We start from the raw sequence: 13,279 nt of genomic DNA, 5'->3' as shown, positions 1-13,279 counted from the left end.
GTTTCGCCGTCATTGTGGATGTTGGGTATCGAAGAATCCATAGGTCCGTCATCCTATTCATGTAGCCCCTTCCGCTGGGGTTACATTGGTGAATTAAGCATGGCCAGAGTTTCAAATAGTGAGATCTGTGTGTAACCAAGACAAAACCTCAATCTTCAGACGCTCTGTTTCTGGCAGTTTTTTCTGCTTTTGGCTCTGTATGATGCCATTCTGTGTGCCTGTGCCTAATATGGTCTTCTAGGCACACAGATCTAGCTGTGAGCCTAGAAGACTGACCCACTAGCTGTTAAAACCTTATGTTTATGAGAAGCTAAAACAGCTTTAATGATAATGGATTGCATTTATATAGCGCTTTTTGAGACCCTCAAAGCGCTTTACAATTCCACTATTCATTCACTCTCACATTCACACACTGGTGGAGGCAAGCTTTCCAGCTATTTCAGTCCGAGGAGCTACACTGAGGCCAAGGTATAAGTAAAATACAAATAATAAATAGACTATGAATAATGCAAAGCTTCTCTAGCAGCATGTAGAAAAATATGAAGCTAGAAATATTCAAAATTTCAGAAATAAAGCTCTGAAAATTGATGTCAGCTACAGAAATCCAATAATCCAGCAGGCCTTTGAGCCATCTGTTACAGAAATACTGTAGTGGCAGGAAACACCAAGATGAAATAATTTGGTTGGCTAAACGTCTCTTTCCACAACTCTGTTTACAGAGACGGTTCACGAAGTCCACTGAGACTTAGAATTGCTTCACATGGTTGAACTGTGGGCCTGAGTTCATGAGTGTTGTGCTGTAAGGAAACTGCTCATGTTGTGAATGCCACTCTTATATATCAATGATGTTTGCTTTTTCTACTGACATCCTTTAAATGTTGCATGTAAATGACATATGACATATATGAACTGTCACATATAATTACAGTCAATATATTTTCTTTCTGATTATATTCAGAATCATCCCAATGGGAAAAATCTGCTCTGCAGGCAACCACAGCTTTGAGTTTACGCTTTGTTTTTACAAACCGTGGTTTCAAATCAAAGAGAAAGAAAAACTACTCGAGTCTAACCACTGGATGAGAGAACACTCGAGGACAAGTATTCACAAGTGGTGAGATGAAGCGTAGTACGTTTTTAAACCTTACTATGTATATTTTTGCGTGCATATGAATCTGTAATTATGATCCAATAAACAGATGTACAGTAGTTAAAATGCAGTAATACACCTGTCCACTAAAGGAGCAAAAGTGTGCCAAGAAAATATCCCCCACAGCTTTCCAGCACAAACACCACCCGCCTGAGCTGCTGATATAAGGCAGGATGGATCCATGCGCTCATGTTGTTGCCATCAACAAGCCTGCCATCCAAACAATGCAGCAGAAATTGAGACTCATCAGAGCTCATCATCTTCTGTTGTCCAGTTTTGGTCAGCCTGTGTGAACTGTAGCCTCAGTTTCCTGTTGTTAGATTTTCTGCTGCTGTAGCTGCCACAGCTCTTACTCGTTAGCTTAGCTTTACTGCTGCATAAGCCCTGACGCTAACCCTATATTCTTCTGAATAAAAGTATTTAATATCATAATTAATGACATTAAAACACACTGGAGTTATCATCTAAAGTTTACGGCAAGTATCTTTGACCAAAATCGGAATAAATTGACTTTATGTAGAGATTAGAGATAACCCTATTTCCTTACTGATCTCAGAAAATATTTATCATTGCCCCAATATTTTGTTCTGTGGGTTGTTTTTTCTTTTCTTTTCTTATTTTTGTAACTGTAGATAATGGAGAAAAACAGAATAAAACAAAAAAGCAAAGGAATATTAGTCATGAATATAGGAAAAAGAAAATGAGCCATTAGAAAAAACAAAGGCTCATTTAATTATAAAAACAGAGTGGTCAAATGAGGCTTAAAAAAGTCTATATAAAAGGCTATCTTCTTTTGGCACTTTGTAAGATATTAAACACAAAACACGTGCAGGAAGCCTTCAATTGAGCCTTCTCTGCTACCTGTGCTCTAAAAAAGATCCTTTCTTACCTCCAGGTGTCCCACGATGCAAAAGCTCTCGGCATCATTCAGTCCGCAGGTGGAGGAGGCGGTGAGTTTGTGCGCCCTGCCGATCAGCAGGTCACCTGTGGCTGGGTAGCAGCTGCCCTTGGTGCAAATATCTGGGAACTGCGGAACCTGCTGTGCCCTGACAGGAGCCCACAGGGCTGCAGGGAGGAGAGACTGGTGTCAGTGAGATGTCAGCACAAAGCACTGGCCTCGTTCTTCTTTTGGTTTTAATGATAAAAGCCAGAAACAGAGCAGGCTTGCGGTCAGTTTATTTCAATTAGAATCACATGAATTTACTCTTCAGATGAGAATTAAGTGCGCAGCTGTGGGAAAGTGCTCTACTGAAAGTTTTATTTAGCTCTTAAACTCTCCTCCAGCATTTGTTTTGGAACAGGAAAACGGTGGATAATCGTTTACAGATGCCTCTCATTACATGTGATGGGAGCGAACATGTCCCAGCAGATCAATTTTAGCCAAATAAAGTTGTTCAAATTAAAACTTCAACTCACCCAAAGTGGTTAAAAGGTGGATTATGAGCAACATGGCCCGGACCCGTGCACTGACAGCTTATCGTGATAATCCTACCGCAGAGAGTGTGTGCTGATGTGTGTGTGTGTGAAGTGTGAAGTCAGAGGCGAGGGTGTTGTCTTGTAGAAAGTTCGCATCCCACCAAACAACAACTCCACCCCGCTGTCAGCAGCGCGCCACCGAGAAATCTGGAAAACGAGCGCACCCTCTGCTGGAAGGCCTAAAGAATTCGTTTTCTACACGTTAATATTCGCAGTTTCCTGCTCATAGTTTATTACTTCATTATAAAAGCTCGATTTAATTCTGTTTAATTGTCCTCTTTATGTGCCAGAACTATTGTTTGAATCTTTAAAGCTTATTTCTAAATTTCCTTGTACTTTATCAACTCGATCCCTGACCATTTCAAAACTAATTTTTAAATAAATTCAGTGTCAGTGGGAATATTCAAGGTTTGGGGTAAAAAATAAAGCATCACGTGAGCGTCACAAGACCAAAAACAACTACTTAAGTTTAAAAACATACCAGAATGGTATATTTGCAGACTGGCCTTTATCAGGATCATCTCCTATTTATGTTGAATTATTATTAATGCAAATATGGAAATCAGCTGGGTTAATTCTGGTTTATATACTGCTACACTGCAGGGGAGCTAGATTCACCGTGTTTTGTTTTTGACTCACCCTACCCCCAGCTTACAGGTTTCGAGAACCAAGAGGAATAAAAAGCAGTATGTATATCTACTTAAAGACTAAAATATCACAAAATAGATCATTGTATTTAGAACTATGGCATAAACACATAGTTTAACTCCAAGTTAATATTTTTTCAGAGGTGGAAACAAGCTTCCATAACCCAGAGCTCAATAAGATGAATATTTGTCACTATATGTTTGTAAAAGGTAATTTGTGTTTGAATTGTTAGTAATTCTTTTCTGGATAACATTTTTTATAGGGAGCGACCAACATGAATAGGGAGAAAGGATGAAGATGAAGAGGAAAAGAGGAAGATTCAGAAAGGAGAGCGAGTGAGATGGAGGCTGTGGCAACCCCTACAGGGAGCAGCCGAAAAATAAAGGCCCTTAAAGCGGAATAGCGCTTTAACGACACGTGGAACGTCGGACTCTTGTTGGAGACGGACCGGAAGTAGCGTGAGGTTACAGAAGATTCTTGTGAAGTGTTGCACCTGGTAAGTTTATAAGCGGCTCTTTAGTGGCCACTGAGGAGCTCATTTTTGTACAGTTTTGTGACACGGGTTCGTCTCCAGGTGCTCCCCGCTGTAAATCCGCGCTTGGGGAGAAAATCGTTGATTACTGGGGGTTTGTTCCGAGTCTGCATCCTATGGCGGGAGAGCTCTCAAGCCTCGATGCTCCTCTGAGAACCCGGAGCTCTGACTCTGGTGGTCGGTGCTACATAAACTGGGCTAATTTTTCTGCTAGCTTAACTCTGAACTCTCTTTATTGCATATAAAATATGAACTTACTAGTAAAACTCTTTCTAAATCACCGAAACAAACTAGCATTAAAGAGATGTGGGTTGTTATAAAAATTACTTATGTATTTGTTTCTTCAAAATAAAGTAATAGCAGTTTGCTTCATGAGTAGATCTTTTTTTTTTTTTTTGACATTTTTGACTTCGAGCCTTGTAAAAGCAAGCCTATAGCTATCTTGAAATGCACCAGGTCACGTTGAGCAGTTACTACAAAGCAAAGGTGTAAAACATAAGGCATGGTGTCTAAAATCGGCCCGGAAAACACAATCCGGCTAAACATTTTAGACTATTAACTGTATGTAAGTTTAGCTGTTTTTCTACTTTTAAAGACTTATGTCATGGCCAGTGGTACTACATTAAAGCAATTAAGTGAAAGCTACAAACTGTATTTGTGTAATATACCGAGTACACAGTGTTAATAAAAAAATAATAATAAAAATAAACAGACGATATGAGGTAACAAAAACATTTATGTTCCACAATTACAGGACAGTCTGGAACTACCAGGACTTTTTTAGTTGTTGCTAACCTTACAGATTTTTCAGTTTCACTGGTCTGGCTCACTTCAGAGGTATTATAGTTTTTTGTTTTCTAATTATTTCTCATTTTTATTTCCTTTTGGCTTTTTGTTTTTAATTCTGTTTATTTTGCTGGTTACTAGAGCTGATTTTCTCACTTCATTTTAGCTTTTAATGTTTAAAAATGTTTAGTTTTTTAGTATCAGTATTAGTTTTAGTCTTTTTAGTTATGACTCACAGTCTCGTAGACTTCCAGAGTCTCAATAAACACGTCCATTGAGCCAGAGAAAATTGGAGAAACACAGTAGTTTTTCTCATATTCACATATTGCCGTGACTTCGGTGTATAATATGTTTTAAATGTGCAGCTGCAATGAGTAAGCTTGGAGTTGTGATTATGATCAGGTGATTTAGACACACTTCTTAATTGGAAACTCTTCTTGAGCCCCATATGAAGTTCCAAAATACACTTTACAGTTAAAGAGAATGCATGAAAATAAAACTAAACAGATAGCATGTAGTCAGCCACATTTAAACATCCTGTTTGTTGTTGCTGATTAAAATAGTTTCTCTCACTCGTGAACGAGTCAGTCAGCATTCCTGCCTTCACCGGCTGAGGACTGAAAGCGGAAGTTAGATGTACAAATGGATGAAATGAGCTTCGTCTGAAGGTTTGTGGGCTCAGAGTAGAGCTGTTGCTCCTCCACATCAAGATGAACCAGCTGAGGTGTTTCGGACAAGTCCAGGTGGTCCAGTGGGCTGCTTTGGGAACGCCTCAGTGTTGCACCAGAAGAAATGAAGAGGAATGTCTGAGCTTCTGCTTAGATCGCTGCCCTCACGACCCATACATGGATAAGCAGCAGAAGATGGATGGATGGAAGGAAATGCTACTTTGGGAGATATTTTAGTGCAATGATAACATATTTATGTTAACTATAATCTTTTTTTTCTTTCAAGCTTAAGGAAGATATTTGCAGCTCACACATTATTTCTATTGTGTTTTTCAGATCTGCACTGTATCAGTCTCAGCTGCTGTGTTTGTCTTCAGTCAGAAGAAAGATGCTTAGAAGTGCATCAGCACAGGTGAGGAGGAAATGGTCGGCGCTGGACTATATAAACCGTACCAGATAAAATCAGTATTAGATTTATGATTTGTAGGTATTGTAATTAATAACAGATGGAATGGGGAAAAAAGTAGAAATTGTAAATATATGTTTAAAAAAAAAAAATCTTGTTGCCAACATTTTGAAGTATTTTAACTATTTGGTTGTTCCTTCTCAGATCATCCGGCAGGCGGTGAGGTACAGGAGTACAGACGCCAGCCTCATCCTGGAGAGATGTAAGTGAATTTCTTCTCCAGCTTCTCTTCTCTCTGCTTTGAGGGGTTTCGAATCTTTTTACAGATGTTCAGATGGGTTGAGATCAGAACATCAGGTCGCTGCAGTGTTTTCTCATCATGGAGGACCGGGACTGCGTCTAGTTATTACACATTAATTCAAAGGGGATTTTCATAAATGCTGGGCTAACTGTAATAAATATGCTGTCTGTATCTGTTTCAGCGATAAACCGGGTGCAGCTGTTAGGTCGGGTCGGCCAAGACCCGGTGATGAGACAGGTGGAGGGCCGAAACCCGGTTACCATCTTCTCATTAGCGACCAATGAGATGTGGCGCTCTGGAGAGGGAGAAATGAGCTCACCAGGTAGGAGTGTATAATGTAGTCTTTAGACCCAACAAAAGATCTACTAAAAACTTACAATACACCTCCAACTGATGTTCATACTATTATTCTCATGTGTAAAAAAATTAAGGCCAGAATTGGCCCAAGAAAGACTCCAATCAGACCCACTGCACATCTTAAGGAAATGTGAACCAGGGCAGTTACTACAGCAGCATTTATTTATCATGTAGAAAAACTAGAACATACTGTTGACACTGACCTATTTATCTTTATATTGATATATCTCATGGATTAAATAGTTAAATTTGAGAGAGAAGGGCATTTTCACTTGAGATCAAAGTGGGCTGTGTGTGTCCCACATTGTAATATGACTTTGACATCTTTGATGTCGATGTGTTGGATTAGTGCTGTTTATATGTTAGGATCTTTAGGGTAATCTTGGGATAGTGTAGTGATTTAGGTTAGTACATATGCACTTGGTGCATATTGCTTGTTGTTTGAGTCTGTACTTATAAGCTGTGGTTAGCTTAAGGGGAGTCCCGTTTTACAAACATAACAATTTTATATATTATCGTATTTTAATTGTGAATAAACTGAAACGTCCTCCTCTGAAATGTGACATTTCTCAGCTTGATCTTTCAGCTCAGATTTACTAAAGTAACCAACACCCCTCTTTTTATTCTGATTTGGTTCAGTCTGGTTTTACACATTGAAAGCACCAACATTCAACAGGGTTTGTGATGATTTGGTCAGCTTTGTTTCATTTTGCTGTTGCTCAGTCATATTTACGTACTGCACTGCATGATTTTGATCCGTATCTGCAGATCAACGTGAACTGATATTATCTGCTGTTTTTGCTGCTAGATGTTTTTCATATCATGCATTTTCTGCAGGGTGAGGGCTGTTTGCACTTCAAGGTCTCATTTTTCTTTGCCTGCGTCCCTGAATCAAACATTTCAGTGTCGGTGTTTCTGTGTTAGTCACTGAGTAGCAGACGCATTCTCTGCATTCTAGCTTAAATTTTGAAGCTAGAGTGAAATAAAAGGTCAAGTGTTCTTTGAAAAGGTTTAAATGCTAAAATAAATATATGTTAAAAATGCACTGATAAAGCTGAGTGAGCTGATGAGAGGGTGCAAATAAAGGAGATATAATAAACTATCTGGATGATGTTTCAGTAACAAGAAGGAGGAAATTATTTAGGAAACTAATAGACTTTAACAAAATAAACGATTAAATGTGGAGCTTCTATTGAAGGTGGGATATTCATGTTGTTGTGACATCACTGTTTTATCAGTCAAAGTTGGATGCAACTGCTTGCATTTGCCACTAGAGGGCGTCGGCGAACGTTAACAGATTGTTATTCATCACTACTGCTGGATTTCAAGGTTTTGAGTCTAGACAGCTGCTCTTCATGTGCCTCTGCACTGGGCTCAGTCATCATCAGGCACTCCAGCCTTTATGGTTCATTCATGATCGTCATTAGAAATCATAAATACAACTGATGAGACACGTTTCATAGCTCACTGTGATAGAAAAGCCGTGCAGGCAGCCTTTAAAGTGTTTAAATATTAGAATGAATAACACTCCAAATAAGAGGATTGACTGTTTTTCTCATGTTCTCTTGGGCTTAGCTCGGCTTTTAAAGGTATTTCAAGCGCGCTTGTTTCTTTGGAGAGTCTGAATACCAATTAATCTGATTCGCCTGCTGCTGTTTTCTAATTCCAGGTGACATCAGCCAGAAGACGACGTGGCATCGTGTGTCTATATTCAAACCTGGTCTGAGAGACGTGGCGTACCAGTACGTCAAAAAAGGGTAGGACCTGCATGTTTCCTGTACAGGCAGAAGACTTAGCTGTGAATACATGTGTAGATTTACTGCTCTGCTGCGGATGGGAAAGGGGGAATAAAGCTGCATGACTATTTTTACCAGCTCTCTAAATGTTCCCAAACCCAAGCCAATCACAGAGTAATCAGAGTAATCCTATCTGTGTTTATCCACTGTCAGACATGAGTTGGCTTTCTTCTGATTGGCTGCCCCTCATAAACAGAAGGTTTGACCGGTATGTGAGTGGGAATTATGTGAGATGGCCATATGAAGAATACTCACTCCCAGTGACTTGTCTGGCATTGTAGATTTAGAGCTTGCAGTAGTTACTGTAAGAATCAGCATCCACCTTTGTGACAGAGTTAGAGATGGAGGCGAGGCTTAGATGGTTTGGACATGTGCAGAGGAGGGAGAGGGGCTATATCAAGTCAAAGATGCTGACGTTGGAGCTGCCAGGCAGGAACAGGTTGTTCTCACAGCCTCCGTGACAAATAAACACAACCTGATGTAAAATCAGTTGTAGTGCTTCTTTACCTTATAAAGACATGCGGCATTTTATTAGTATTGCAGAGTAAAAACACTCCTCGGGGGGGGGGAGTTCTACACTCAGTGACTCCTACGACTTCTGTTTTCAGATATAAAAAATATGCTTTTGTGGTCTTAAGCTCCAGAATCTCTTCATCACATTAGGAGTTTCAGAATAAAAGAACATTGTGCGAATGAACCATTGTCATTTTCAGGTCGAGGATTCTAGTAGAGGGGAAGCTGGACTACGGCGAATACGTGGACAAGAACCAAGTCAGACGTCAGGCCACCACCATCATCGCAGGTCAGGTCAAACACCCATACAAACACACTCGGGCCTGATTTAGACTTTGCCGGATACTCTTTGCGTCGGCACTTATTACTTGTTTATTACTGTGTGGTGGTGTCTCTGTGTTTCATATGCAGTAGCAGCCAATGGAAAGACATAAAATGCTGGGACTTTTGCACAGGATTCAGGGGTTGTTTGTTTGTTTGTTTGTTTTTTTGTTAAAGCGTAGATTTCCAGCTGAAGCCTAAATCCAGTGACACGCATCTACTCTGTCAACATGTCATCCCGATGTTCTCCTCTCTGATTCTTTTTGATTCTCTGCAGACAACATCATTTTCCTGAGCGATAACGTGCGAGACAGAACCTGAAGGACCTTCCTCTCTGTCTTCGTCTCCACCAAACACCAAGGCGACTTCTTTTTGTATTTTCTTCTTTATACCAAAATAAGACTCAAGGATGTGAAGTAAAGGAACTGTTTTCACAAGAAGCCGGGAGGACGGACAGGATAAGCTATGATCATCTTTGGCTGCGGCACCACCTGCTGGTGCACATGAAGTCTTTGAGGCTTCAGGAGGAGCAGAAAGAGCTCAACTGTAGTAAATGTACACCTACTGATTATGACGTAGACGTTACAGATAACCTTAATGTTGTTTAATCCATCCAAGTGTTCTAAACGCTTCTCCTGAATCATAACTCTTGAGTTTGGGGACTCTTTGAAAAGTAGTAGCTCTGTTAAGAGCAGCTCTCACTCTGCTCTCACTTACTGTGACTTGTAATGTTATAGATTTTGTTTCCTTGTGCCAGTAAAGACATACTGTCTTTATAAGCTGAAGTTGTTTCATGGTGAGTAAGACAAATTTACCCTGTGAGCCAGTTTCACATGAACGCCCACAAACCTGTTTTGAAATTTAAATTAAATTCTGCCTGCAAGTTATTTTCTCTCATCGCATCTCCGTCACGCTTTATGCTTGAAATCGTTGAGTTTTCTAGGAAAGCTGCAGCAATAATCTCCATTTCAAGTAGCTGCTGCCGAGGTTAACTCGCAGGTTAGGTCGTCTTATATGGCCTAACGTGATCTCCCGCTTCTTAAATGAAGTAAAGCTTTCAGAAAGTCACTGGATTATGTGTAAAATGCATCACCACAAAACAGGTTTGTTTCTCAATGCGCGTGAAATGTTGATGTGTTGCAGATGGTCTTAAAATCAGATTTATGGCAGGTAATCGAATCTCTGTGCCTGTCTCTGAAACTAAACTGCTTCAAAGGAAGGTCTTTTTTTCTCGGAGTTTAATTAAACTGATTCCTGTCTCTTCCTCAAGCAGAAAGCTGCTGTGTTGGAAGCAAAGTCATCTCAAGTGTTGCAATCTGCGTGCAGTTTGCACATTTTTGTCTTGCTACACGATCAGCCTCAGGAGTGGACGCTTCTGCAAAATAAGATACATCTCTGATGTGGTAACAGTTTTGTTACCTTTTTTTTCTTCCTTTAAAGAAAAAATTAAAGTATTTTCAGCATTTTTCTTCCAGCTCTGCTCTTAAATAAAAGCAGTTTCTCTGGAGGTCAAGGTTCACATGTCTCGCAAATTTCGACACCTTAAGACTGGTTTTAATTTCTGCTGTTTTCATTATTAACTGCATGAGTCATCTATAGCTATAACCACATTACTATGTGGGGAATTTGACAAATATTATCAGTTACATTTACTCTTGTTTTCTGCTCTGTCACTCTTTTGTCAGTTGCACTTATCTGTTTATCTTCATTTCCTTCCTGCACGGTGACTGAACTGTTCAGAAAGGACATACTAGACATTTGTTTGTTTGTTTTTTTAATAGATATATGTTCCTAAAGATACAATAAACAACATTTGTTAAAAATATTTATTAAATGCACTTAAAAATTACTTTATATTGGGTAAATATACAAAACAAAATGAGAGAAAACGTTTGAAATAAGCTGAAAATGTAATTTTTATAGTTACGGTATATATTTTTTTCAAATATTGTTTTAAAATGAACTCTTTAAACCCGTGTTTTTGTTTTTGTTTTAACCAGAATAATGTGATTGGCTGTTTCAGTAGCAGCCGGGGTGGGATTAAGACGAGAAGGTATTCTTGGCCTAAAGTAATTGGTCGCACGAGTTTTTGAAGTTCCTGATTGGCTGCGCAGGTTGTCAGTGAAAGGCTCTGAGGAGCTTTAAATACAGAAGAGATGTGATTGGTCAGGCGGACGAATGTGGGCGGGCGGTTGAGTTACGGGAGAACCCTGTGGATTCAAGTCCAATCAACCACAGTGATACCGGAAGTAGCTTCGGGTTATTTAAAAAAATAAAAGGTTTTTTTGAAAGACAGGATTGACTTTAGTTTGTAACTTTGCTTAGTTTCGTTTCCCTTCATAACTCACGGACTAGAAATATACAATTGATATTTTTTCTTTTAATAAGAAAAACACTATAATATTCATTTTCATGCTAAAAGTTAGAAAAAAAAAAGCGTCATACTTAACCATTAGATCTCAAGCAGCACCAATCTTCAAAGCAGTCACACTACTCTAATTATTTCTAATATTGTAATTAAAACATTTTTTATTTTATTTTTGTTACATTTTTAAGGGATAGCCTAGGGATAAATTAATTTAAGTTTAAATTTACAATCATCTAAACATTGTGTAATATTTGCATGCTGGAATGACCACACTACTTAAAAAACATTCAGAGTTAATAGTTTGTACAATGTCTAAAAAAATATACTGGATTAGAGGAGACACCCTTCACAATTGTAACAGCAACAATTGTGCAGCAATAGTTTCAGATACATAAATATAATCTTTGAAAATGTTCCAATGAAATGTATGTGTGCAAAGAATTTCTTGATGCATGCTCAATTATCCAGGTAAGTAAATCCCCAAGACGTTCTCAGGAGAGAACGTTTCTCCCACTGAAAACGCTACGGCCTGATGAACAGAAACAACTTTTGGGAAACAGAATTTAACTAAAACTAAATTTAACCAAAACCCCGAAAGCCCTTTGACAAGACGTTGTTGGTTTTATATTTAAATGTAAGAAAATTGCTGAGATAACCATGCAATCTTTAAATCTAAGCTGAAGACTTCTGGCGGCTGGATAAGTTGATTATACAATGTAAAGGCTTTGATGCTATAATAATAGGTTTGTTTGTTTGTTTTTAAAGAAACTCTAAATAAGCTTTAGATAATAATTATACAAATGTCTAAACTTGACTATTATTATTATTATTATTAATAATAATAATTTATTATTATTATTGTTACAACAAGGTACTAGTAGTAGTATTTTTTTACATCACAATTAACAAAAGCAAATATTTTTGTATGCAATCAATATCTTTGCATGTATTATCATTATTATTATTATTATTAAAACAATATTTTTGTTTTTGTTAAATTAGTGACATTTTTTCTTTGCCAACAACGAGAATAAAAGCTCTGCAATCACTATTAGGTTTTTTATTTTGAAATTAGAGACCGGAAGCTCCGCTTAGTTAACCTGACTATTTTCAAACTAGTAGCAAAAGTTAATGACGGAGCTTTTACATGTTCTGTTTTTTAATATGTTGCGATGTTTGATGGTCTTTATCAGTTGTACTAAAGGCTGAGATTAAGACTTGAGTTTGCTTTGTTTTTTTTTTCCTCCGTCTCGCTGTCTGTGACTCCTCCCACACATTCCTGTGTCTGAGAGGAGGAGGTAAGAAAAGGAAGGGGAGCCTGGTGGAAACACTCTGTGGACCCTAATCCAGAGAGGAGAGATGATAAACAACAACAACAACAACAACAGCAGCAGCTCTCAGCTTGAATGCGTCTGCTTCAGCTCTCTCCCACATTTATCTCTCTGTATCTGAACCGACTGGACGTGTTTCGACTGTGTTTTTATTTCTTTGCCTTCACTCCAAAAAGTTGTGGAGAACTTGGAGTTTGAGGTTTCCAGCCTGACTGTCTGCACTGCAACAGAGCCCCGCTGTGTTTGTGCTGCTGTTGCTGCTGCTGGAGGAGGAGGGGAAAAAAACAACAAGGCCACAGTGTGGAGGAAATCATGGAGATCCTGGACAGCAGTGAGTCGTTTCTTCACTGGGACAGGAACCTCAGCGAGCTGTCCGAGGCCGGAGAAATCGACTGTGTGCTCAACACCACAGTAAGTGATCGATTAGCTGGGGTGTAAATGATCGATCAGGGGTCTGGTGATAGGCTCTGCAGCTGCTCAGCGGGGGATGATCACCCTTATCTCACTTAGATGAGGTATTAGTAGAGAGGAGGGGGGAGTGTGTGTGTGTGTGTGTGTGTGTGTGTGTGTGTGTGTGTGTGTGTGTGTGTGTGTGTGTGTGTGTGTGTGTGTGTGTGTGTGTGTGT

General features: G+C 39.0%; 3 protein-coding genes across 3 annotated transcripts in view; 2 read left to right on the top strand and 1 right to left on the bottom strand.

The window, feature by feature from the left end:
* lamb1b (laminin, beta 1b) overlaps positions 1-2,708 on the bottom strand; it is a 30,726-nt gene extending 28,018 nt beyond the window's left edge. The window contains exons 1-2 of the mRNA XM_013914382.1: positions 2,567-2,708; positions 2,040-2,215 (exon numbers count right to left, since the gene is read on the bottom strand). Of these exons, the coding sequence (XP_013769836.1) occupies positions 2,040-2,215; positions 2,567-2,600 (210 nt within the window). The 5' untranslated portion in view covers positions 2,601-2,708. The remainder of the gene's footprint in view (positions 1-2,039; positions 2,216-2,566) is intronic.
* A 965-nt stretch (positions 2,709-3,673) lies between these two features.
* On the top strand, positions 3,674-10,779 carry ssbp1 (single-stranded DNA binding protein 1). Its single transcript, XM_005747234.2, has 7 exons — positions 3,674-3,770; positions 5,597-5,672; positions 5,871-5,928; positions 6,149-6,289; positions 7,994-8,081; positions 8,834-8,922; positions 9,232-10,779. Exons 2-7 carry the CDS (start codon positions 5,649-5,651, stop codon positions 9,273-9,275), a joined length of 444 nt encoding a protein of 147 aa, XP_005747291.1. The 5' UTR covers positions 3,674-3,770; positions 5,597-5,648; the 3' UTR covers positions 9,276-10,779.
* A 1,923-nt stretch (positions 10,780-12,702) lies between these two features.
* The window catches only part of creb3l2 (cAMP responsive element binding protein 3-like 2), a 36,017-nt gene continuing 35,440 nt past the window's right edge, over positions 12,703-13,279 (top strand). Inside the window, exon 1 of the mRNA XM_005747232.1 lies at positions 12,703-13,064. Within this exon, the coding sequence (XP_005747289.1) occupies positions 12,966-13,064 (99 nt within the window). The 5' untranslated portion in view covers positions 12,703-12,965. The remainder of the gene's footprint in view (positions 13,065-13,279) is intronic.

Source organism: Pundamilia nyererei, unplaced genomic scaffold (genome assembly GCF_000239375.1).
Source record: "Pundamilia nyererei isolate P.nyererei 1_Seehausen unplaced genomic scaffold, PunNye1.0 scaffold00192, whole genome shotgun sequence".
NCBI classification, from domain to species: Eukaryota; Metazoa; Chordata; class Actinopteri; order Cichliformes; family Cichlidae; genus Pundamilia; species Pundamilia nyererei.
The sequence above is the reverse complement of the archived record's forward strand: the minus strand, read 5'-3'. Positions and strand labels throughout refer to the sequence as shown.